The 25,592-nt window shown below is 35.3% G+C and overlaps 1 protein-coding gene across 1 annotated transcript; it reads right to left on the reverse strand.

Moving 5' to 3' along the window:
• Positions 1-755: 755 nt before the first annotated feature.
• On the reverse strand, positions 756-24,860 carry LOC136813859 (dolichyl-diphosphooligosaccharide--protein glycosyltransferase subunit STT3A-like). Its single transcript, XM_067070353.1, has 15 exons — positions 24,609-24,860; positions 20,458-20,518; positions 19,944-20,065; positions 19,282-19,476; positions 17,583-17,731; positions 17,078-17,188; positions 16,470-16,550; positions 15,977-16,135; positions 15,234-15,467; positions 14,496-14,588; positions 13,842-14,123; positions 12,959-13,178; positions 12,313-12,501; positions 11,766-11,815; positions 756-1,471 (listed from the first exon to the last, which is right to left on the reverse strand). The coding sequence occupies exons 1-15, from the start codon at positions 24,721-24,723 to the stop codon at positions 1,373-1,375; spliced, it is 2,160 nt and encodes a 719-aa protein (XP_066926454.1). The 5' UTR covers positions 24,724-24,860; the 3' UTR covers positions 756-1,372.
• Positions 24,861-25,592: the final 732 nt, after the last annotated feature.

Consider the following 25,592-nt stretch of genomic DNA (forward strand, 5'->3'; position numbering starts at 1 on the left):
GTATATGATATCAGATAAGGTCATTCTTGCACAAGAATCCCAGTCGAGATAATCTAACGAAAACCCTATATCAATTTTCTATGAGTCATTGATCTTTCCAAAAAATGAAGAAATCTTTGGAATGGAAAATTAGACTCCATTATTTCTTATCAACAAAGGGGTGGTCTTCAGTTTGTATAAATTTCGTGTTTTTCGCCGGTTTGCTGATAATCGAAAGAACAAAATTATGCATACAAGATAACCCTATGGAAAAAGATAAGATTGGATTGAATGCAAATGTACTTCTAATGAAGTGCTGGAGAAGATAAAAGCAGCTCTCTTAGAATTATCACCCACGGTTGAAGGAAGGATTATGAAGTCCCTCTTGTCCAGAGGAAATTTGTAATAATATTGGAGGCAAAACCATGAATTCATGGTAAAACCAATATCTAACACAAGATTAGATTCCTTTGCCACCTACTAGCGGAAAAAGACCAGAACTACGGGTATTTGAAAAATGAGCTTCGGAAAGTCAGGTAGTTTTGTGAGTAAACACAAGATTTTCCGTACCATTAGAAACAAACCTTTTCCAATCTAATGCCGGTTATCGCGGGAAATATAGCGGGAAAGATTCCGGAAAAGTAACAAGAATATTAGTGCGGAAATGGGAAACTTAAAAAAAAACGATGGTACCTAACAAGGAAAACAACTTCGCGGATCAAACTCTGGACTAGGCGGACTAGGGTAAACGTCAACGAAGAACCAGTTATTGTCAATTTTGAGATATTGAAGTAGTATTTCAATTGAATGAAAGAAACATTAATCTCAAAACCTAACTGATACAATTCGCTTTTTCAAAAATATTGTAAAAAAACTCGAGTCCCTAAAACTGATTCAAAAAATATGTTAAATTAAAAGCTATAGTGTAGACTGTTGTTCAATTTATAAGAATTCCACAAAAATATGTGGCTCTAGGCAGACAGTACAAAGCTCTCATAAACCAATAGACGAGAATATCGGCTTAAATTAACGTGAAAACTCAGATTTGACCTCCGAAAGTTGCCCACAATACTTTGGGCGAAAAGAAGTTCTCGGTGAAATTTTTCCGCACAAAGCATTGTGGAGAATTCTCGGGGGTCAAATCCGAGTTTTCATGTGAAGCCGATATAGTCTATTTAATAGCATCCTTTGCTTTCAAAAATTGACTCTCATATGTTTCATATGGCAGGTCAGCTAAACAAAAATTATCAAAATACATTAAAATAAAACCCAAGCGAATAAAATCGTTTGCAAAAAAAAATTGTTACAAAATACAAAAGTACCTAAGAAATGAAGTTATTTTTGTTTGTTAATTTAGTGAGTGAGTATATTACTACTTGGTCACACCTCCTCTTTAAGCAGTACCACGGTTGTCGAGATCTTTGACTTTGTAGATTCGAACCAACCAATGTTCTGTAGTGTAAGCTTCTTCTAACACGTCTAGTTCAAACTCCTGTAATGAGAAAATGAAAAAAAATTTACAGTCAATTTCCTCTAATCTGATGACAGATAGTCATAATTTTCTTACGCGCGCGGTAAACCTCTGATGAAGGCATCCCATTTATTGCTTCAGCGTGGTGGGCAGAAACAATCAAGATCTGATTTCATGTCAAATTTCTCTACTGTAGTTTGAACCTCAATCATTTAAACTGAAACGAGGGTTGCGAAGCTGAAAGAAACCCCCTTCTTCAAATTCGAAGCATATTATTGGACCTCCATTTGATTACAGCTTCGAGCATGAGCGACTAAGCTTTGACGCGAGATACACGATATGCGTTATTTCAGTGAATCTGATTGACTGTAGGTAAATTCATTCTCAAAAGTTTTCGAGAACCTCATAAGATCCGCGTTAGATATTTGATTGCTGAGGATTTTTGAATAAATGCAAGTGTAAGGATTGTGTTTCATGTTTAAAAAAAACACACATTTTCTTGTTTAGTAGTATCTCTCAAGTTTCTAAGGCATCGAATGAATGTCAAGCAAAACAACATGGTACTTTAAAAGCAAGAAGAGCCATTGACCACAATACAAAAACATGGAACATACTTCAACTTCCGCTGCGAAAAGATTCCCTTGTCATCACTGCCTTGAAAAGACACTAGTGAAGGACGTTTTAATAAGGGTTAGAATCGGTAGCAATATCCATAAATTTGGCATATTTGAAAGATTTCTTCAACTTTGCAGGGTTCTGGAATAAATTAATATGAACACACTGGCCTTTGACCTTTTTGAATTCTTTACAAAAACACAAAATTGATCATAAAAAATTCTCACTTGAGAGCGACTTCCTATCTGCCTAGCTCATCTTTATGCGAACAATGGCCGTTCGGCAAAACAGTAAATTAAGAAAATTCGCAAGTTTTATGAGAGGCCCGGAATTCCCGAGTTATTTTTTCCGAGTTAAAAAAACCGAGTTAAAAAAAACCCGAGTTATCCCGAGTTATGACGTCATTTTTGAAATTTAGTGACGTCATTTTTAATTTCATAACTCGGTTTCTTTTGCATCCTTTAACTTTCCGAGTTATTTTCCATTTTTTAACTCGGGAATTTTTGCTTCCTTTAACTTTCCGAGTTATTTTCCATTTTTTAACTCGGGAATTTTTGCTTCCTTTAACATTCCGAGTTATTTTCCATTTTTTAACTCGGGAATTTTTGCTTCCTTTAACTTTCCGAGTTATTTTTCATTTTTTAACTCGAGAATTTTTTCTTCCTTTAGCTTTCCGAGTTATTTTTCTTCATAAAAAAAACACCAGTTTTAATCTATTGATCCCATACCAACCTAAATCAAAGACATAACCATCCATTACCAACTAGAAAAACCTTAACTTGCTTAGTAAAATGAATAATCAACAAACAAGTGAATAATTGAAAAGCAAGAACTGAAGTTAAAACCTGCTGGATAAACAAAGTGTAAGCCCTTCAAAAATATTACAGCATAAATAAAATCTCAAAAAATACTACAGGTAAGTGATGAGATAAAGCTATTTCAAAATTTATATTTCCTCCCTATTTCATTAAAGAATACTGTAAGTGACATGACAAGATTCTCAGAAAAATTCACTGAGTCCTTCCCCCTTCGCTGTAAAAAATTTGAATAAATCACCAACGATTCTTGAATCAAACATTTCACAGACTATTCGTAGATTTTTATGAGAGATGTTAAAAAATAAATAAATAAAACTGTCCAGAGTGCACACACTCACCAAATCAACTTACAGAAAAACATTCGAAAGTTTCCCGCACGCATGTGACCTTTGCAAAACATTCGAATTATGAATCGAATCTTTTTGTGTCATAAGGCTCTAATTAGACTTGCGGGTAAAAAACATTCCGGGGGTCAAATACGCTACTTTTTCAAAGTGGAAAGTCTTTAAATGTTGACCTGAAGGTATATTGTTATTCGAATGTTTACCCCCGTCTTTTTATAAAAATAATTCGAACATCAAACCCCATTCTGCGCAATGTGAAGTGAAAGATACTGGAAAATTTTACTTAAGCAACGAGGAAACTGCTAGTCGAGTTTTTTGTCACTCGTTGTCACACGTACAAAGAATAAACGTAACGTAAGCGAATGAATGAACACTAAATTTTCATGAGAAAATTTTTAGAAGCAGAAAAGTCGCCCTTGGCTTGGCACATCCCTGTGTTATTGAAAAACAATGGAGGGATCGTGTAAGACCCGTTCGGCTTTATAGAAGCCCCGGGGATACTAGGGTTGCCAGCTGACGGGTATGTGCCGCAAAAATTGAGGAAAAAACTGATTATTTCGGGATTTTGTGACCCTTATTGGAACTATTGGCTGTTTTTACAAGCCAAAAAAAAATGGAAAATAACTCGGAAAGCTACAGGAAGCAAAAATTCCCGAGTTAAAAATTCAAAAATAACTCGGAAAGCTAAAGGAAGAAAAAATTCCCGAGTGAAAAAATGAAAAATAACTCGGAAAGTTAAAGGAAGCAAAAATTCCCGAGTTAAAAAATGGAAAATAACTCGGAATGTTAAAGGAAGCAAAAATTCCCGAGTTAAAAAATGGAAAATAACTCGGAAAGTTAAAGGAAGCAAAAATTCCCGAGTTAAAAAATAGAAAATAACTCGGAAAGTTAAAGGAAGCAAAATAAACCGAGTTATGAAATTAAAAATGACGTCACTAAATTCCAAAAATGACGTCATAACTCGGGATAACTCGGGGTTTTTTTAACTCGGTTTTTTTAACTCGGAAAAAATAACTCGGGAATTCCGGGCCTCGTTTTATGAAGAGTCTTAAAAACAAAAGGAGACTTATATTGAGTGAGTGAGACTTTTCGACAAGCTTTAACAAACTGTGAGAAACCCCGTTAGAATAGAACACGCTAGCAGCAGAGATGATACGCATTTTTTCATAAGAACTTTAGGTTTCGATGGCCAAAATATTGAGAACAAGTTGGGAACATTTTAAGGCTTTACAGACTAAAAAAAAAACGATTTCTTAGGAGAATGGACAAAAATACTCACGAAATGGCGAAAATAAGAACATTTTTAAAAGCTAAGAGCATCCGAAGGCTTGCAAGTATTTTGGATGCTCCTATAAAAAAACGTGTATTTTTAGACAACATTTTCACGCGAAACAGACAAACCCCATTCGCAACTCATAACAACACGGGTGAATTTCCTTTTCTGAATAAATTTGTTCTATTCGACAACTTTTTAAATAACATGTACACAAACAGTCCCCACATGAACGGTTTAAACCGACAGTTTATTTCGGGACATTAGCCCCGGAATTCTCTTTATAGGGAAGTGACTAAAATAACCATAAAGTATAGAAAGCACCGCGACCACTGACCTTTTCAAACCCTGGACCAAGCTTTTTAGAAAAGTGGTACCTTAATGGTAGCAGTTATCAATTTATAAAAGAAATTTTCCGTTTGAAAATGTTTTCACCCACATACAGTAGTGGTACCGTCAGGCGTTAGGGTACCTTATCGGGGAAAACTTCGTCGGGGAAAATCTTCGTCAGGGAAAAATTCGTCACTTGCTGGTAGTTGGTAAACGCATTAAGGTCGGGGAAAATATTCGTCACTTGTCCAAAATTTCGTCACTTTTCCCCGACGAAGTTTTCCCCGATAAGGTACCACTTTCAAAAAAAAATCAGCTCAAAGACTTTGTTTAGCTGGGATCGAGATACTGTGTCGAGGGTATATGAAAGCCAGTGACTTCGAAACGGTTCGTAGATATTGTGCGAAAAACATAAATAAAGTTATATGAAGGGAATAGTTCATCAAGGAAAGACCAAAAACAGAAAGCGCCAACAGAAACCAGCTCAGGATTAAAAAAAGATTCAAAAAGCGGGCAAGAGACGATAAATAGGGCTTCCAACCTCTAGATTTAGAATGTCAATAGATTTTACGTTTTTTATAAGAACATCCAAAATTTTGGAAGCCTTCGAATGTTCATAGCCTTTTCAGTTTAAAGCCTAAAAAAGTGCTTATTTTAATCATTTTGTGAGCATTTTTGTCCATTTTCCTAAGAAATCGGTGTTTTAGAGTCTGCATAAAAAACGTGTAAGAGCTTGTCTTCCAATGTCTAGATTTAGGAAGCCAATTAGACCTCTCAGTCTCAGTCTAAGGAGGTTTATGAGAAGTTAATAATGGAACTGTTTGAGGTGTCGCAAATAAAATAGCGTGTTTTTCTAATGACAACTTCATGAAAGCTTTAAATATCATTAGAGGGTCGACCTTAATCAACCAACAATGAATTGAACTCATAAAAGGGATTAGATCACTGTCCATAACACAAACAAAAAGCGGTCTCGTTAAAAAAGATGAGCTCATATTGGAAATTGACGAGTCGAGTTAAAAAGAAATATACTTGAAATTTAGTAGCTTCCAAAAAGATAAAGGCTCCTTAGATTAGAGGTAATTTCAGGTGATTTTTGAGCAATACATCTCAACAAAAATTAATGACGACCATTTAAATTTCAAATCCGTTAAAAATCTATCTTGCAATATTTGAGGTAATAAGATACAGTCAACTCTCTCTAATCCGAATTTTATTATTCGAATCTTTCCGTAATTCGAACTATTATATTGGTCTCCTCAACTGGAAAGTCGTTTTAGTTACTCTCTGTAATTCGAATTTTTCTTTAATTCGAACAAAAACATATGTAGTCCTCCTCGGTCGGAACCTTAAATACTCTTCGTAATCCGAATCTTTCTCTAATTCGAGGAAGATTCTCGGCCCCTCATTAATCGAATTAGAGAATGTCAACTGTAAATATGTTCGAAAATCGGAGTCTTCATGTGTTAGAAGTAGACCGAAGCACCATCAGTCGGCATGCTTCAAACATTGTGACGAGCACCTCTGATGAAGGCGAGAAAGAAAAAAATGAACAAAAAGTACAAAAGGGTTTTCTTTCTTTGATCGGATGAATTTTCTAATGAGGGTAATTAAGATTTAATTATACCAATTAAGGGAGCATTAAGGAGTAAAGACATATTAGAGTATCGTACAAAAATATTTGTAATTCTCTTAGCAAGAAGTTTTAACTAGTGTTATAATACACTATATATAATTTCATGAACGTGATGATGGCTAACTCCGAAAAGATTCGAAGAAATTGTTTCATGAATATTGAGTTACAGTATTTTCCAAAGATACTTAAGTCCAAATCAAAAGCAAACACACGGGTGTGACCGAGTCTAGATGGAGTCTAGATGTAAACGCTTCTCTACTTGGTAAAGACCTATCGACATTTGTACACCTTGCAACAGAAACTGACCACCGTTCATAAACTATTGCTGCAGAGTCTTAATTGCTGTAAATTTGAAAACAAATTATTAACCATGAAAGGACAAAGACGATATTGAGCCTAATTGAGCTAACAATATAGATATTAAATTTTACACGTTTTTTGTAAGAGCAAATTATATAAGAACACAAGGCTTCGATGATAACCATATTATTAAGAACAAGTTAAGAACATTTTAAGGCTTTTTGGACTTTGAAACACTCGATCTCTTAGAAAAATGGGCAAATGCTCACAAAATGGTCAAAAATATCAACAAAAAAGAGAAAATAAGAACATGTTAAGGAAATTAGGCTTAAAAGTCAAAAAGTTCAGAGCATTCGAAGGCTTCAAACATTTTGGATGTTCTTATAAAAAACACATGTAGTGTACATACTAAATGATAGGTTGAGCGAATTTGATAGCTGGGTAGCCAATATGTCAGTGTCTGAACCATCAAAACAAAGACCGCCTAAGGTTAAAGCATTTCATTCAAAACAAAAACAAAAAGTCTGACTTTTAAAAGGATAAGCTTTAAGACAAATGATATAGATGGGGCTTAAGGATCTCATTTTGCAATATAGATGGGGCTTAAGGATCACATTTTGCAATATAGATGGGGCTTAAGGATCTCATTTTGCAAAGGGAGCTAGTGATCTTTCTATATTAAGACCATTCGAACTGGTCTAAAAAAGTCTTATTTTCTTATTTTCAATGCACTTGTATTCGCATTTTCAATACTTAGGGGGATAAATTAAACAACTTTCTAAACTTTGGAGACAATTTTCTGAGACGAGACAAGATTTAATCCCTTGATTACGAAGAAGTAATTAAACTGATAAAAAGAGAGTAAAAATAAGTAGGGTAATTTGAGAGAAATGTGAGTTGACCACCCGTTTATTAGGTTGTTGGCTTTCCGTGAGATTACGTTGAAATAAGTTCAGGTCCTAAGAGGAAGTGTAGACCTATAGAGCTTGTTTATAAGGGTCATTCATGGTAGTTAGCTGTCGAAAAAAAATTCGACGGTTCTGTATTATAAAAAGACCTCAAGTTTTAGTGAAATTAGTCAAATGGTTGGCCTCTTTCTTGTATGTTTTCACTATTTCTAGGGTGCATGTCTAAAAATTCTTGAGAACATGTTCTTCTCAACGTTTTTCTCTCCTTACAAGGTTTCGAAGCTTAGCAATTCATAATTTTTACAACCTTGAAAGTGTTTTGCTCGTTTCCTTAGACGGTCCTTGTAGTGAAAATTTACCTCGGAAATGTAAACTTAGATGCCGAACATGTGGAGTTGGTCATTTCTGGGAAAGTATTCCTAGAGCCCTTTTTTCAAAATCTGAACGATATTCCACAAGCAGAAAAAGACTTGTGACTTGTTTTTATAATGAAATGAACGAAAAAACCTAAAAAAAAACCACAAGGAGTGTAAAAGTTTTGCTCCTTTCCTTAGTCGGTTGTTGTTGTGCAAAGTCACGACCTCGAAAAAAACTTAAACTTAGTGCCCAAACAATGGAGTTCCGTCATTTCTGGGAAGGTATCCCTAGAAGCCCTCTCCTCAAAAAACGCGAACGATATTCTACAAAAAACGGTGACTTATTTTCATAATGAAATGAACGAAAAAAAACTAACAAAAAACCACAAGGAGTGTAAAAGTTTTGATAAGACACAATAAATAATGATATAATAAGGTCATGGTATGATGACATACTATGCATATTACGTGATGAGTTGACGTGTGTTGAAAATACACAATCATTGGCAGGAAAATGTTTAAAAACGAAGAAAAAAACCTTTCATGAACTTTGGATAATTTGAAGTGAACTTATTCCATGTTTAAAGTTATGATTTTTCTGTCATTAGTTTAAATATTAGGGTGACCTAAAGTTCAGTAATGTTACATCCCTTGAAGTTCCATTTGTTTTGATCGACTAAATCTATGCCACACAAACAATCAAAATAGTTAGAGAAAATATAAAGGTGTTCTTCCATAACTTTAAATCTTAAGAAACCCCAGGATTATCTCAAAAGATTTCGATAAATAATGTTAAATTCTCTCGAGGCTTATTCTAATTGATATTCTAACTGAGAGAGTAGGCAAAAAATTTAAAGTTTAGCTTTAATAAATGTCTACCCTATCCTCTATCATCATCAACAAGGTCAACAGCAAAGATCTTTAATCGAGATTGATTGAAAGAAGTCATCGCATCGATGTCTAGACAGCAAACTTTTTACCAACTTTAATTCGCAATTAGAATAAAGAGGGCGAAAAAAGACCGTCTAGACTAGTTTAAGTGAACGGGGCTACGTAGGCGTAGCGTGTCTTTGTCTAACGTTTTCGAGAAATGAAGCCACGCCCCTTTGAAGAAAAATCATCGAAAACTTATCAAAGAATGCACCAATAAAAATACCAAACGCTTCACATTTAAACATACGTTAACGACTTTATTAAAAATCCAAAATACCTTTGTTCAGAAGTCATCTTCAATCACCCCATGATGTCTTAATTAAGCTATTTTTAACGAACGCAGATCTATCAATGTTTGATGTGTATTTAATGGGAAGGATAATGGTTTTTCTTGGATGGTGTTACTGAATTAAAGGTTTCCGAATGTGGTTTAAGAGATTGCATCATTTCATGCGTAAACCGGATGCAGATAAAAAAAGTGGAGAAAAGCCATTGTTGTTGTTGGCCAATAATACAAAGATTGAAAAAGACCATCGGCCGAGATAGCTTATCAGTGGAAAATTCGACGTCAAAAATTTCGTTACCGAGCAATTTTTTTCGTCACTTTTGTCTAACGAATTTTCCGCCGAGTTATTCACTCAAATGAGATGATGCGTGTTTTCATATACACTCTCTCACATAAACGTGACTTATTGGTTTTTAACTGACAAGATAATAATACAAGGATTAGATGAAGATTTTTACGAAAAAGAAATGTTGCACCTTTTATGGGTTCTGTTACAGGGATATCATACTATTAATAGATCAAAATGGTTTGAGGGAGGGCGGAATTGTCACCCCCTTCTATAACAATCCGAACACCCTAAACTTTTACAGAAAAATGAAATGAAAAACATTTCAATTATGAAAGAGCGCACGTGTGAAAGCTTCATAACTCAAATTTAAAGAGAAGTCCTTAAAAACGAATTTGAATGATCGAATGGCTTCAAGAGAGAATCGAAGTCTACCGACAACTCTGCATGACCAAGGCAAATATGTCACATCGGGGACGGTCGCTTTAAGAGCGCGCGGTCTGAAAAAAACAAAGCAAAATCTAGCCTATAGAAACGTCATAAAAGACTGTCCTTTTACTTAAGCCGATATAGGTTTTCATTTTAATCTACTTTTGGCCACAGTAGGAAAGAGGCTTTACTTTGTCGTCCGAACCCCGGTCACTGCTATAATATACATAAGACGTATGTGTAAGTAAATTTATGTTTATAAGAAACTTTCTTCGTTAGGAAAATTTAACCAAAAGTTAACGTCGGGAACTTTCGTCTTTGACACAAATCACTATTACCGATATGAATCTCGAGGCTCGTTAGTTCAGCTATTTTGAGCACTTTTACCTATTCGTTTTTCAGCAGAAAACTGATGTTACAGATATCCTCGTATTGAAAGACGAAGTTTCTTATGGGTAAGCAGTGAGAAGCTTGTAATCTTTCTCATACAATCTCTTACACAAAGAAGAGAATGCAAAAGAATCTGATGAGAGATAGATACGTCACCACACAAAACAACAAACAAAGAAGCACACCGATGGAGTGTCTTACCTACGCATAATTTATGCAAGTATTTTTCTTGTCAAATGATGATTAATGATTCATGACTAATTATGCAGAAGGGAAATTCTTTTCGATCTGTTTTTTTTGTTGTTGATTATAAATAATTGATGATTGTAGAGGTGGATGGTGACCGGTGCATAGCGGGGTGTGTCCGTTTGAACTATGTACCGTGTTGATGGTTCATTAGAAACAGAGACGAGAACCTTTTATATTGTAGAAGGAAATTTGCGTGGAGTCACATTGTAATGTTAAAACCCGAATCAAAGTTTTCAACTTTTCGAATAACAATATCAGTTGAATTGACATCCACGATTTCTGGTTTTGAAATAGGTGCATCCAACTTTCATAGTCAAGATTGGATTGTGAACTCCCGAGAATTTGATTCGTATTTTCAGTGTTCAAAAATTCAAGATGGTTTGGCAGGTACCGTTGAATAAAAAAAAGCTCAGATTATTCGGTCACTGAGTGCTAGGAGTATGCATCTCAAACCAAGTCGAACATTCAAAAGAGTTTATTTTTACAGTGGAGGAATAACTTAAACACGCACGGGGAACACAAATTTGTTCGAGTTATGAAGACAAATGAAGCATAGAGGTGCAAGTTGAAGAGTCTCTAATGCACTGGGTTTGCGAACTGACGGTATGTGCGGGCCAAAAATTGGCTTTTAAAATTGCACCCTTACAGTGCAGCAAAAATCAGTGAAAATCATACCCTTAGAGTGCATTTCCCTCCAAATTTTCGATCCCTTTCGTGCAAAAAATGGTCAAAATTCTAGTATTTTTGGTCAAAATATCTGGATTTTTCAAGAATTTTCTGAAATTTCTACCCTTACAGTGCATCTTTAGTTTTTCCGACCCTTACAGTGCATTTTAAACATATTGGAAAAGGTACCCTTAGGACCCGCACATACCCGTCGGTCCTTTTGCCCAGCTGCCCCCCCCCGGGCTCTAATGTATTAAAACAACGAACAGAAATACACTTTTTCGATCGTAGCCGCGCGGACAGGCGCGTGCCACTTTATCATTTAATTTACCACCCTAAACTCGATCCAATCCTTTTTTTTACTCTTTTTTCTATCGTCTTTAGGTGCGAAAAAAAAGACTGGGACGGTTTTAGGGGGGAAAACGGACAAAAAAATGCCCGCGCGGCAATTGGCGGCTACGGTCGAAAAAGTGTATTCTACAAAATATTTCCATACCTTATTTCCAATCTCTGCATTACGGACACGATCATAACCAGTTGGTTTTCCTAACGAAAGAATAATGAAGAAAGAAGAAGGTTACAAAAAGATACACCATAACCTAATTGAATAAAAACCACTGACCTTTATATACCCTGGACAAAGCTTCTCAATCCTGGCAAAGGAAAATCTTTGATCGGAGTTTTTTGAAAAGTGGTACCCTAATGACGGAACTACTCAATCGCTGTGTAAACGCATCGAGAGACATAAGGTCTACTTTCTCTCAAATACTTTTGATGATGTAGCGCCGTTAGACGTTAATTTCTAACATTGCAATGGCTTCATTTCGGGCACCAATTCCAAAAAAAAAACTCCAATCAAAGATGGCAGATATAACTTGAACCAGGGATATATAAAGGTCAGTGATAAAAACAGGCTTTTGCCTTTAAAAAAAGATTCTAGTCAGCAGAAAAGTGAGGGGCCATTTGAGTGATCCGGAATTCACCCCCCTTGACGGGATCCATGGAGGAACAAATCAGACCGGAGGTCAAAACCAATATCCTACCTTGTTCAGTGTAGACAGCGCCGAATCTGTAGAAACACATTTTGTACATGAGACAATTCAACAATGTGGGTGATCCATCTTTGTCGATACGGAATTCACCGGCCGGTGTGTAATAATCGTGCTCTTTGATGTGCTTGCCAGTGTCTGTGCTACCACCGATACGTACCATCCATAAGAATTTGTTGATGTCTGTGAAAGAAGATTTAAAAGGGAAGGTTTTTTCATTGAGAGAAAGCTTTCTGAACCCTCGATATTTTACGCGGAAAGCAGAAAGGATATTGTAGAATTTTTCTCAACAGTGTTTGTTGCAACTCGGTGTTGTTAGTATGGACGGAATATTTAAAATCAGACTTTATTTTTACGAAATTCATCTCGGAAAGCTTATTTTGGAACGGAGATTCACGTTAGAGATTTCAACTAGATTGAATCCCGTCAAAAAGAAAGTTAGAACACTGCTTCAAAACCTTACTATTTGAGTTTTTTATCAAACATTCACAGTAAAAAAATGCATTTTGATAACCTGCTGCCGACTCAAACTTAAGTAAAACTTTCGAAATTTTTCTTAAAAAATAACTCGGATAGGTTGCCAAAATCTACAAATACCAGGTTAAGATCTAAAATTAATGAAAAACTCTAATCAACATACCATCAGAAGCATATCCAGTCAATCCACCAAAGATGACAAGAACATAGTTGACATCCAATTCTCGCATAATCTCATATGCTTTATCTTCTGGCGAAGCCATGGCTTGGCCCACCCTTGAGATATGTGTATTATTCCATGTGTTATTGTCTACCAAGATGGTCCGGTTAGCCATGGCTGTGATTTGGTAACCGTAATCCCACCATGACATCACTTTCGCATCCTGGAAACGAGAAGTGAAAAAATGAAATGACAAGAGCAAGTGCGTGTATGATCTCTTATATATCAATTGATCATTTTCCAAATATTCTAATTATTTCATTTCTTCAAAGGGCAGGGCCAAATTAATTCGTTGGTCTACCAACCGGACAGACCAAGATTTTGAATATCTTTCGAAAATCTTCCCATAAAACAAGAAATTAAATTTTTCATGCTTCGGCCGGCCAGGATTCCTATTGAAATTCTAGTTATGTAGGTTTAAAAAATCCAGTATGATGGTTTTGGAGTGCATCTTAAAACATCGATTTCGAATGGGAATGAAATCAAAGTCAATTTCCCATATGGGCTGAAATTCCAGGGTGTTTTCCCACCGGGGACGTTATTTTTGCCAGATTTTCCAGTAGGACCGGGTTCCCAGGGGGTCTGTGACTCACACAGGGCTGTAATCACGATTCTGGATAGAAGGGAGCAAGCTCTTAGGTTTTTTTTGGGGTTATCAGTTTCGTCAGTCAGTCTTTTAGCCATAACAACTTTTTGCAGACCCGCTCTCAAAAAAAGTCTCAAAATCCTATCTATTTTCGAGCCAACCATATCCGTCCCACAAAGGATGTCTAAGGGTTGGCCTGTCACTAAGAAGCAGCCAATAAAATAAAAACATCTCACTTACCTCGGGAGTATTTTGACGTAACCAATAATAAGCTTCCCTGAAATCGTCGAAAATGATCCTGGAACCGTCGTTTTGTTTTGCGGAGAGGACGATGGAGGGCGATGAGTAGGCTTCAGAGGTGACCCAGGTACAATGGAAGGTATAGGAGATCAAGAAGAATGTGACCAGACCAACCATGAAGGTAGCTACTTCGTTCTTGATGGGGTAGGATGGATCAGTCTGTTTTCCTTTACGGTTTGGATGTTTTTGTGCGGGCTGTTGGCTGGAAGTGAGTTCTACGTTCTATAAAAAGGAAGGAGACATGAATGCAGTCAACTCCTCTAATTCGAACCCCTATTATTTGATTCTTTCTCTAATTCGAATAAAATTGTTGGTCCCTTGGAGATTGAGTTAGAGAGAGTCGTTGAGAAATGCTGTTGTGATTCTTGAATGATTGATTAATCAGGGTTAAAGCTACCTGTTCTTCTACTACTTTTTTGGAAGGTGACAGTACTGAAAAAAATTGTCTATTAAAAACTAATGGTGACATTAATGAAAATCGATTTTTGCAAGATGATTGTAATTTTAAGCATACAAAAAATAGCTCAAAGCCTTGAATTATACCAAATTGAACTACCATATGCAGAAACGAACTCTTGTTAAAGCAAACCTTACCTTCATATAAGTGGACAACACAGATGAGATACCAATTCCAGCAAGAATACAGGCAACTGGCGCGAGTACCAACATCAAACGGACCATAACACCCTGGTGATGACAAAAAAATTGATTTCATTAGCTAAAAACATTACGGGTTGGTTAACGTCTTGATTAACTGTGTTAAGGCAGGTCAAGGTATTCTGAGACTTAAATAAAGAACTTGGGTGCACAATGAAGGGTGCATGAGATCTAATGCTGTAGGCTGACAAAAAGATTGGTGCAAGATCCAGTTTTTTGAATCTGGACGGAAATTGTAATCAATCTTTGGTTTTGTGGGACCCTTTTTCTGGCATAACGGAAATTGTGTGTTTGTATTTCAACTGGGCAGATTACACGTTTATTTTATTTTAAGAAACACACTTTTAAGAAACATGAGGCTCAGAATGCCTAAAAACTAAGAAACATCTAAGAAACATGCTGAGGCTGAGAATGAGAAAATAACATTTTTAACTCAGTTTTTTTTAGAACCTTCCAATCTTTGCATGAAAAATAGGCTGATTATGTCAAAAAGTTTAGAAACATGTAAGAAACATTTAAGGCTCAAACGGGCCGATTTCTTAAGAAACATTGAGGCTGCTTGGTAAAACTAGTTTCTTAAAAAAAAAAAACGTGTACCGTCTTCAGAGGGAAAAATTGCAACACTGAAAAATCAAGTTTAATTCTACTTGTTGCCAGAGATTAAATTTAACTTACTGCAAAATAAATACTGGTGACACCATAAATAATAATGAAAATATTGGCGTCAGTCAATTTGGAGAAACAGTAGTACAATCCCACAGGGAACATAAAAACCAGCATTTGTAAATCAAAGTAGAACGATGACCAAGTGGTCGGTTGATGTTCAGAGACTGAAGCGATGATTGGAATATTGTTCTTGGCGTATGAAGGGTCTAATAATGAGTAGAAACGTCCGGTCCATGGAGCAACCTAAAAAGGCAGTAGAATTTATGAAATTTTCAACAAACTAAGTTATGTTAAATGAATGTGATACGATGAAATAGGTTATGTTATGTATGTTATACAATTATACGACTAAACTTGAAGGTTTCATCATGTTTGAATTCTTCGGTCAGCAAAGAGTTAGAAAAATAAACACGATCAATATCCAGAAATTTCAATGTAATTGCCTTGCACAAACTTATTTATGCCACAATCATGAATGTGCCTTGTTAAGGTTAAAAACTCTTCCCAACCCCAAAAAAATCTTGAAACTTGTTAAAACCTAATTTAGATGGCAAACTTTCTTTCTAACCTTTAAGACGATAGAAGGTCGGCGAAAAATTTAAAAAGAAGTTATCCCATTGACTTTTAAAATAAAACAGCCAACCTCCCAACAAACTTCCTAAAAGATAAAGGACGGCAAGGTTGGAAGTTGGACCTGTAAAATAGAGGTAAGGTGAGAGACCAACTGCAACAGCGAAGATCAGAATTCCTACCTTTCCAGTGATGGTCAAAATAGCACCAATAATTCCGGCAATTGTAGCCGACAAGATCACCAACGATTTGAACAAAATTTCGAAATGTTTAGCACTCAATCTGAATCTCAAGTAATCAACAAAAGCATGGATCTGACAAAGTCCAAAGATTCCAAGAGCCTGAAATAAATATAAGAAAATTACAAGACAGTCTGATGGACAAAATGCATAAAATTTTCTAATAAGGCATTAGATGTCCATTCCCTTAAATTTCAGGATTTCCTTTTATCTAAAATCCTTAAATCTCTCTTGAAAAAAAACAGCCACCAAACAATGAATCCATTTCAATGTTGGGTTACAATAGCCAGACTTTGACATTTAGTCATTTTAGTAAGATTCATATATTCTTTTTCAGAAGTGCAATAATTGACCCCTTCAAAAAAATAAATTAGGTTCTATGTTTACAAATTCCCTAATTAAATTATCCAAAATCAGATCAGAACGAATTACTTACAGCCATATGTTCGCTAGTTTGGACGGGTTGGAAACCAACAAATGAAATTTGCATAGACAAAATAGTTCCAATACAATAAACCTGAAATTAAAAGTAAAGTACTATCAGTCTGCTTTCTTTGTCTTGATTTGAGAAGTTCAAGTCATAATTTATTGCCTTTTATCTTAAATTTGTTCAACAATTTCCCTGGTTTCATTGGAGATCATTGCTTATTTGTTTTGGTTGGCTGTCCTCTTGCAGCCAAACCAGAGTTTCAAAATACGTTGAAGACAATCAAAGACCAGCTCTCTGAAGATATTGGCTGTTTGGAAGAAGATTTTTTGATGGGTCAAACAGGATTGAAAAGCAAGCCATCCTAAGCCAAGAGTTTTTTAGAATGTCATTGGTTAATTTGAGCTAAGAGGTAAGTATATGGGAGATGAGAAAGACACTCTTATCACTTGAGTAGAAAAGGGCAAGACTTTTCTTAAATAGTCAACAGACGTCCAAAGCGTCCAAAACGCCCGGTTTTGTTCCAATGCAATCTTTAAACTCATGTATACCCCTGTGTTAACGGTTAGGTAGTAATTCTAAGGGAATGGATTTAGTTAGGGTTAAAATAAGCTTACAGTTGAATAAGCGACGTAAATACGATGACTGAATCTTCCAGTTAACATTAATGCAAAAACGTGCATTGGAATCAAGTTGATCAGGAAAACGTAACCTCCCCAAGATGAGACCTGCAAGTAAAAATAAAGTTAAATCTTTTAGTAATAGTGATGATTTATGAAATTACTAAGGTTATATTGCTTTATAAAAATTGACTAGGCTAAAGAAAAAAATGTTTCATATCACATATTCATTCATTATAATAATCACATTCCCAAAATACATGACAGGCCATTTTTTATGCCCTTTTAGCATCCAGTCATCGGACGCTGCTCCTCTGGAAAATCACTAAAATTTTGGTAAAAACAGCCTTTTTAGCAGAAAAACACAAGTAAAAGTGCCCTTTTTGGCCCCCAACGGACGCTGCCCTGCCTTTCTAAAATATGGCCTGCATGATTTTCCAAAAGATGATATCAAACTTCAGCATCATTTTTTTTCAAAAACTAGTTAAAAACTAAGACTAACCATGTAAAAGTAAGCTAAAGAGCACAAAGTAGACCATAAGAGGGATCCGCTCTTGACAGATTTAATCCATAACCAGTAGGTCAACAACATGCAGAAAATAGCAATGCCTTCGTTATCGTAAGATCCAGCAACAGAACGAGAAATGTATCCTATGAAAAGAAAGAGTAATTTCTAAGATTTTGCAAGATTATTACTAATCACCATTCATTGAAAATATTTTGAAGAAACTGCTCAATATCAAGTCAACAAGCAACATGCTGAATGGACCTACCTGTTGATCAAAATCAGATAAAAGTAGGCGTTCTACATTTTACTATTGGTATTGAGCAAACACAATAAGTTTTAGAACAATGCAAAAACGTCTGATTTATTTTCTTTTATCATTGTGTAACTTGGTCGTCTTTTTTGAAAATTTTATGACGAAAAAAAATTTTCCGAGAAAAATTACTTCAGCCACATTTTAAGGTACCTTGCACTCTATCTTTCTGACAAAAAAATGAAGCAATTTTGCACCAAGTCCAAAAAAACTTATTTTTAGGTAGTTTTTGGCCCAAATTTACCCCAAATTTTTTTTTCAAAATCAGGCTCCAGTCACTTTTTAGGCATTACTATTTTGTATCATTGTGCAAAAAATGAAAAAAAATAATAAGCCGATCCCGAGAAAAGCTGCTAACAGGAAAATGGTAAAACAGAAATTCCCCCAAAAAAGAAAATTCGTATTTTACGACGAAAAAAAATTTTCCGAGAAAAATTACTTCAGCCATATTTTAGGGTGCCTTGCACTCCATCTTTCTGCCAAAAATCAGGAAAAACTAATAAAGCAATTTTGCACCAAGTCCAAAAGACCTTATTTTTAGGTAGTTTTTTGGCCCAAATTTGCGAAAATCCGTATTTGACGACGAAAAAAAATTTTCCAAGAAAAATTACTTCAGCCACATTTTAGGGTACCTTGCACTCTATCTTTCTGCCAAAAATCAGGAAAAACTAATGAAGCAATTTTGCACAAAGTCCAAAAAACCTTTTTTTTAGGTAGTTTTTGGCCCAAATTTGCCCCCCAAATTTTTTTTTCCAAAAATCGGGCTCCGTCACTTTTTAGGCATTGCTATTTTGTATCATTGTGCAAAAAATTAAAAAAAACTAATGAGCCAATCCTGAGAAAAGCTGCTAACAGGAAAATGGTAAAAGGGAATTTCCCCAAAAAAACGAAAATCCGTATTTTACGACGAAAAAAATTTTCCGAGAAAAATTACTTCAGCCACATTTTAGGGTACCTTGCACTCTATCTTTTTGCCAAAATCTATCAGGAAAAAAAAACTAATGAAACAATTTTGCACAAAGTCCAAAAAAAAACCTTATTTTTAGGTAGTTTTTGGCCCAAATTTGCCCCCCAAAAATTTTTTTCAAAAATCGGGCTCCGTCACTTTTCAGGCATTGCCATTTTGTATCATTGTGCAAAAAATTAAAAAAAACTAATGAGCCAATCGCGAGAAAAGCTTGTAACAGACGAACGGACAACGGTCAAATTAAAGGACCTCCCGGTAGGTCCAAAAAGTGAGACTTGTTTTGTACGTATATGAAAGGTTCTTCAGATTATTCTTGCTTCCCATCTTAACATTTATGAGACACCATAGAGTAACAATTTGTGTATGCAATTGCACATTTTTTATTTTTCCCATAACAATAAAGCAAAAATACCAACCTGGCACAATAGCAATCATGGATGCAGCAATTAAACCAGCTCCAGAATCTTTCAGTTCCTTGGTCAATTGGTATGTGACCAATGCGGTGAATGAGGAAAAGAGAGGAGCCAAAAATACGCATACATTTCTTACTTCAATGGTGATGTGAAAGAAATGCATCACATGATATAAAATGGCTGATGTAACCATCAATCCTGCAGTAAAAGAATGGAAATATTCAAAATAACTAGGGTGTTTATATGTCTTAAAAAAAACAGGTAAGTGCCACATACAGTGGGTCTAAAAAATTAAAACTTGTTTCTAAGCATTAATTGCACAGAATCTTGAATAAAGCTCAATGTTTCAGATCTTTATCTCATCATGAATTGACGGTATAAGACCGCAGTTGAGTGAAAATCAATAAGATTTTCAGAATAAATCAAAAAAGTGAAAAGCAAATCTCTTTAAATATTCCAATCTAAGCTTTAGAATCAGTTCGTTTTTTATATTTATCACATTCTAAAGGGAAAAAGCTGAAAAACATCACTCAGTATTTAAAAGGGAGGGAAAATTAAATTGTCAATAGAAATTATCTTGATAAATTTAGTTTACAGTAAGCTCAGCCATATACTAAGTGAAAGTGAAACGAAATGGGAAACAGGGAAAATTAATTAGAATTAACCTGGATAGATTGTTCCACCAATAATTCTTCCTAAAGGATACCATGCTCGATCATCAAACCAGTTGTGAAACTCATAAAATCCTTCACTTGCTAGGTATTGTGTAGTACGATAGTTGAAATACCTACGGTCAAAATAAATCATAAATGTGAAGATAGTGAGAAGAGCCAGGATAAGATATTGTAAAACTTTCATACTGCAGGTCACTTTGGGAAGCCCACTAAAATGGGAAATGGGTTGCAAATTTATAATAACTATATACAAAGAAATTTCAGAACAAAAAAAAGTAGGATTTATGTTAACTCTTCCAAAGGAAACCCTTCTTTGAGCAATTCATACCATCTCCCATCTTGGGTTTTTAGCATGGGCAATCCTTTATAAGATAAGGAGATTTGAGCTATTGAAGCCGCAAAGTGAAGTAAACAATCAAGAAGATAGTTATTTACAAAATAGAAAATCAATCAACTTTGAACTTGAAAGTTGAAAATAAAAAAGAAAGAAAATTAACTGACTTACGGATCAAATTCGTGAATAACGCTTTCAAATCGCAAAACAGAGAATAATCTTGTAGAGAAAGCTGAAAAATAAATTAGAAAAATACTTAAAATTTTAAGTGCTCATGAATTCATTATGTTTCCAATTTGGAAGAAGATACAATCCCCCCTTGCAGATGGTTTAAAGTTTTCTTCATAATGTCCCTATTCTGCTGATTTATGCTACAAAGATAATTAACAGCATTTTTCCTCTTTGTCAGGAGGAAAAGTTTTAAAATTATCTCTCTGTCAGTCGGGAAATCCTTCTAATTGCACGCTTTAAAATGCCTAGTTTTAAACGTGTAGTTGCACGGCTATCAAATTCCATAATTTTTGTGTGCTTTTGTCTATCAATTTCACCTTCCAAATCATCAAAATCAGTATTATAATCATTGCTTTGATTGAGATATAGTGCAGTCTAAATGTGCCAAAAGTCATAAACATTGTGCACAAGGGCGTAAAAGCATGAAACTTTGCACAATGGTAGTTTAGGGGTCAAAAATGGATTTAAATCTCAGACCCAAAAAATTGACATCTGTTTGTGTATTTTACAGACCAGAATAGGTTTCCACACTAAAATGAAAATTTTTTTCTCCAAAGTATGTCATGTTACATACCGTTGGAAAGCATGTTTCATGCCCGTTCAGAAAAACATTACAACCCATATCTGAAAATGAAGCCAATAAAAGTTATTGGGGAAGGTTGTTTAAAAAATGACCGAAAATACCGTAATTGCTGATGTCAGCAAAAATTCCAGGACCACCCAAACGTGTTTATTTTTGTGAAATTCAATAGAGTACCTCTCAGGTACTAAATACTATTGGTTAGATCAGCTGCAAGCTTATTTTCAATAGTTTTTTGAGTATTGTTAGGTTGACAAATTTTGCCTTAGTAATGCTCTACCATGGGCATACCCGGTGCAAACCCTTTAGCCTAAGGCTTTCGACCGGTCATGAAAACGCCATATTCTATGTCAAGTGAGGTTAACTCTCAAGCAAAGCTATCCATTTCATTGAAAGATCCTCTATTGAATTTCACAAAAATAAACGTGTCTGTGTGGTCCTGGAATTTTTGCTGACATCAGCAATTATGTCATTTTCGGTAATTTTTCAAACAACCTTCCCCAATAACTTTTATTGGCTTCATTTTCAGATATGGGTTGTAATGTTTTTCTGAACGGGCATGAAACATGCTTTCCAACGGTATGTAACATGACATACTTTGGAGAAAAAAAATTTCATTTTAGTCTGGAAACCTATTCTGGTCTGTAAAATACACAAACAGGTGTCAATTTTTTGGGTCTGAGATTTAAATCCATTTTTGACCCCTAAACTACCATTGTGCAAAGTTTCATGCTTTTACAACTTTGTGCACAATATTTGCACAACTAGACCGTACTAATACATCCTTTACAAGATATTAGAAAAGAAATGAAAGCACTTTTCGTTTGTGTGAGCTAAAACAAACGATTTTTCTTGAGTTTTCTCGGAAAAAAATTGGATATACCAGGAATATTTTATGCAAAATTCAACATTCTGATGCAAAAATCAATTTTACTCCATTTGACACCATGGCTTTATCCGTTTTCAAACAAACTGAGCCCCACTATTTCACACACTGTCACACAAGCTTTCTCAAGCAGGGCGGAAAATTAAGAGCCATTTTCTGTAAAAATCAGACAAAATCAGGCAGGTCGAGGAAGTGATATCCTCAGATTTTGCCAATTTTTGGATATTTTGCTCAAATACATGAAAATAACATCCTGTGAAAATTTTTTTGAAAAATCTTTTTTCGTTCCCAAGATATGGGCCTTTAAAATTTGGGCCAATTTGCCCAAAAAAGTGCACTTTTGATAAATCTTTGACTTCAAGAGCAATTTTAGACATGATCAAGCTTAAGATTCATTTCAAAACATATTTTCCTGGAAGAAATCCATGGGTACTTTGAAAAAATGGCATTTTGAGAAAAATTTTTTGGCCCTATGGCTAGAAATCATTGCCTGAAATCACAACATTTCTAATTTTGAATAGATTTTGAGAGCAATTAGCTGGCTTGGCCACAAGTGTCACATTGATATTTTTGTATATTTCTGAAGTCTCTATGGTCATTTTAACTTTCAATTAAAATTGTCATGTGACACTTAAGGCCACGCCCTAAAATGGCGGTTAAACATAGCTTTTCGCTCAATTTTTAGTATTTTCAATGAGCTTTTAAAGCCATGGCCCTAAGTTCCACCACTGAAACAAACCATTTTTAGTTAGTGTTTTGGCCATATTACCCAAACCTAAAATCAAACCCATGTGTTCTAATACCATTTTTGCACAATTTATCTTCGAAAATCTTTTTAAGTCATCAAGACTTAAAACCAAAGACCTAAAGGACCTAAAACCAAAGCACAAAAAGAAACCCAGCCATAAAGATTGACCCCCTTATTTCCCAGCCATTTCCTCTACCATTTTGTGCGCCTTCGCCCTGGGTTTCCTCAAGTAACTCATATCGCGCATTCTGATTGGTTGGAGAAAACGAAAGTGGTTTTCGCGTGTGAATCGCATGTTTTAATTGGTCGAAGTAAACTTGGTTTCAGAGTATTTTACCGTGCTGCTACTGGAAACATATTTGTTAAAATCGAAGTCTGGAATGTCAGTTAGTCACACTAGCGTCCCGCCAAAATGCGTATCAAAGATTAATGCTGTGAAAGTGCTATATCCAGTTAGGGAAACCATCCAGGATCCTGCCATTCTATCAGCCAGCAAAAACTGAATGGCACTTGTAAACTTAAGTTTCTTACCATTTTCCATCGAAAACAATCGAAAACATTACTGCTTCCCAAAGCCGGAGACCAAAGCAAATGATCTTTCTTAATGAGGGCGCCCTTTTGGATCTATTGTTAACTCATTTAAAATGGTGGACAGAGTTGCGGAATGACAGAGGCGCCCACTTGCTTCGAGGGTGGTAACGCCAAAACGCCCAATATGACCAGCCAACAGAAGACGAGTTTGTTGCCGCGCGAGTTACGTCATGCACTCCACCGTAGCGAAAGCGCGAACGACATTTCACAATTATAAGAATATCTTATGTGCTTAATTCTATTTAACTTTGAGAGCTTCATGGAAGATGAAGAAGTAGAAAGATGAAAAATGCGCTGGTTAATTTTTTTTAAATAGGTGTGTTCTATCATTGTTGAAAGTTGAAGAAATTTCTACCGACGCATAATTTTTTTACAGCCAATTAAAGGCACAGTCTGCTTATACTTACTATGTTTGCTATATCATCATCTAGGCAAAAAACGGTAAAAAAGACACAAACACAATTTTTTTATGAGTGTGGTTATGATTTTTTTGATTGCGGCCGCGTACAGGAACTCGCCAAATGTTCCTAACTGATATCGTTTACTTGACTCTCAAGCAAAAAAATGCGCCGCAAAACTTCTAAAGGGGTTCATGAAAAAATAACCGAATCAAAACATTTGGCTGCCATTATTGGTGGCAAAACAAATGTGTTCCCCAATGTTTTCCAAGCAAGGAACCCCGGAAAAAATAAGAAAAGATTAATACAGAAGTCCAAATACTCCAAATCAAAGAAAAAACTCTTTCATTAAAATTCTTTAATTATCTACAATAGATTTCCAAAAGATATTTAATTCTATTATATTGCATCACAAGATATATTATATTAAGCTTTCTTTTTCGTAAACCCCCGGTTTCAATACAAAAAAGGTTAGCGGGCCAATTTTTTTGCCACCAATAATGGCGGCAAAGGCAAAGATTACATCATGAATATCATGAATTTCACTGATGGTTATGATTTTTTCACAGAACATAGTAAAACTATTCAGGAAGAACTCTGAAGAATCTGTTAGTTCTGGAGATGTATTGAAAAGTTTAGACATGGGTAGTTCGCGTTCGTGTTTCGCGTTCCCAAACCAAACGCACGTGAAATATTGACAAAGTATATGGAATTTCAGAGGGTTCAAATAAAAAATTGAGCGGAATTTCCGAAGCACTTTGAAAAATGGACTGCATTTCCAAGTACTTTTTTTATCTGAAAATCCTTGTTGCCCACCCATCAAACTTTTTCTGGAAAAGCCCAATTAATAGTCTGACAGTACAAAAACAGTGAAAAAAAACTACTTACACAAAATGCAGGCAATAGATAAAATCAAAAGCTTCAACAAAGTTGTTTGCCTGTCGAATGACATTTTCGGCAGATAGCTGGCCAAATTAAGACCTCCATCTTGGGTCTTGGACATGCTAAACAAGTAGTATTTCGAGCTGTTTCCAAACCAAAGCTATACTTGCCAGAGATGAGGTACTTTCGCTTGCTGCTCACGTAGCCAGTCACCGATCTCGTGTATTATTCGTGTCACTTTATTTCCGTGGTTGCACCGCCATTCCGATAATTTAGAAAATAAGTACAAATTTTTTGTTTTGCAAATGTGACCACGCTCGCACATTTTACGAAAGAAGACATTGCTGTGTAGAAGATGCACCAAGTTGTCGACAAACAACTAACGTGGAATTTCTATTGTGTTTTGAACAGCCAGCTTGGTACCGAGTTTTGAAAATTGCGCGGGAAATACGGACTTTCATTTTCACTTTCGAAAGATTCCAAGAATTCGAGCCAGAGGGGACTCCAGTCAGGGCCTCTTTGGTTCTTCTGGAGAATCAGAAAGTATGACAATATTACTTGACTTACTAAGTTTTTTTCTATTTTCATTTATGTTTTTCATGTTGATCTTTTCTTTGTAACAACACGCAATACTGATAATGTAGCTAGTCAAAGAGAAAAAAAATATTTTTGAAAAAAAACAACCTTTTTAATTTTTTAATTTTTGACAACTGTTTGGAATTGTTTTTATTTTTAAGTCAAAACATCTTCTTTTGAAAAGTCAAAATTTCAAGGACCTGTCCTGGATAAAAGTTTTTCAATGGTTTTTTTCTCTCAAATGCAAGATGTAAAATTCTTGCATTAAAAAAATTCCTTTTCTAAGATATATAACACAGCTGTTACCCTTTTGTATTGAAGTTAATTTGTTATTCCATGGGCTGTTGCATTCTCCTAAACAATGATATATGATAGCATTATATTGTGGATTGATAACAATTAAGCCTACCATAA

This window comes from Clytia hemisphaerica, unplaced genomic scaffold (genome assembly GCF_902728285.1).
Source record: "Clytia hemisphaerica strain Z4C2 unplaced genomic scaffold, Clytia hemisphaerica genome assembly, whole genome shotgun sequence".
NCBI lineage: Eukaryota > Metazoa > Cnidaria > Hydrozoa > Leptothecata > Clytiidae > Clytia > Clytia hemisphaerica.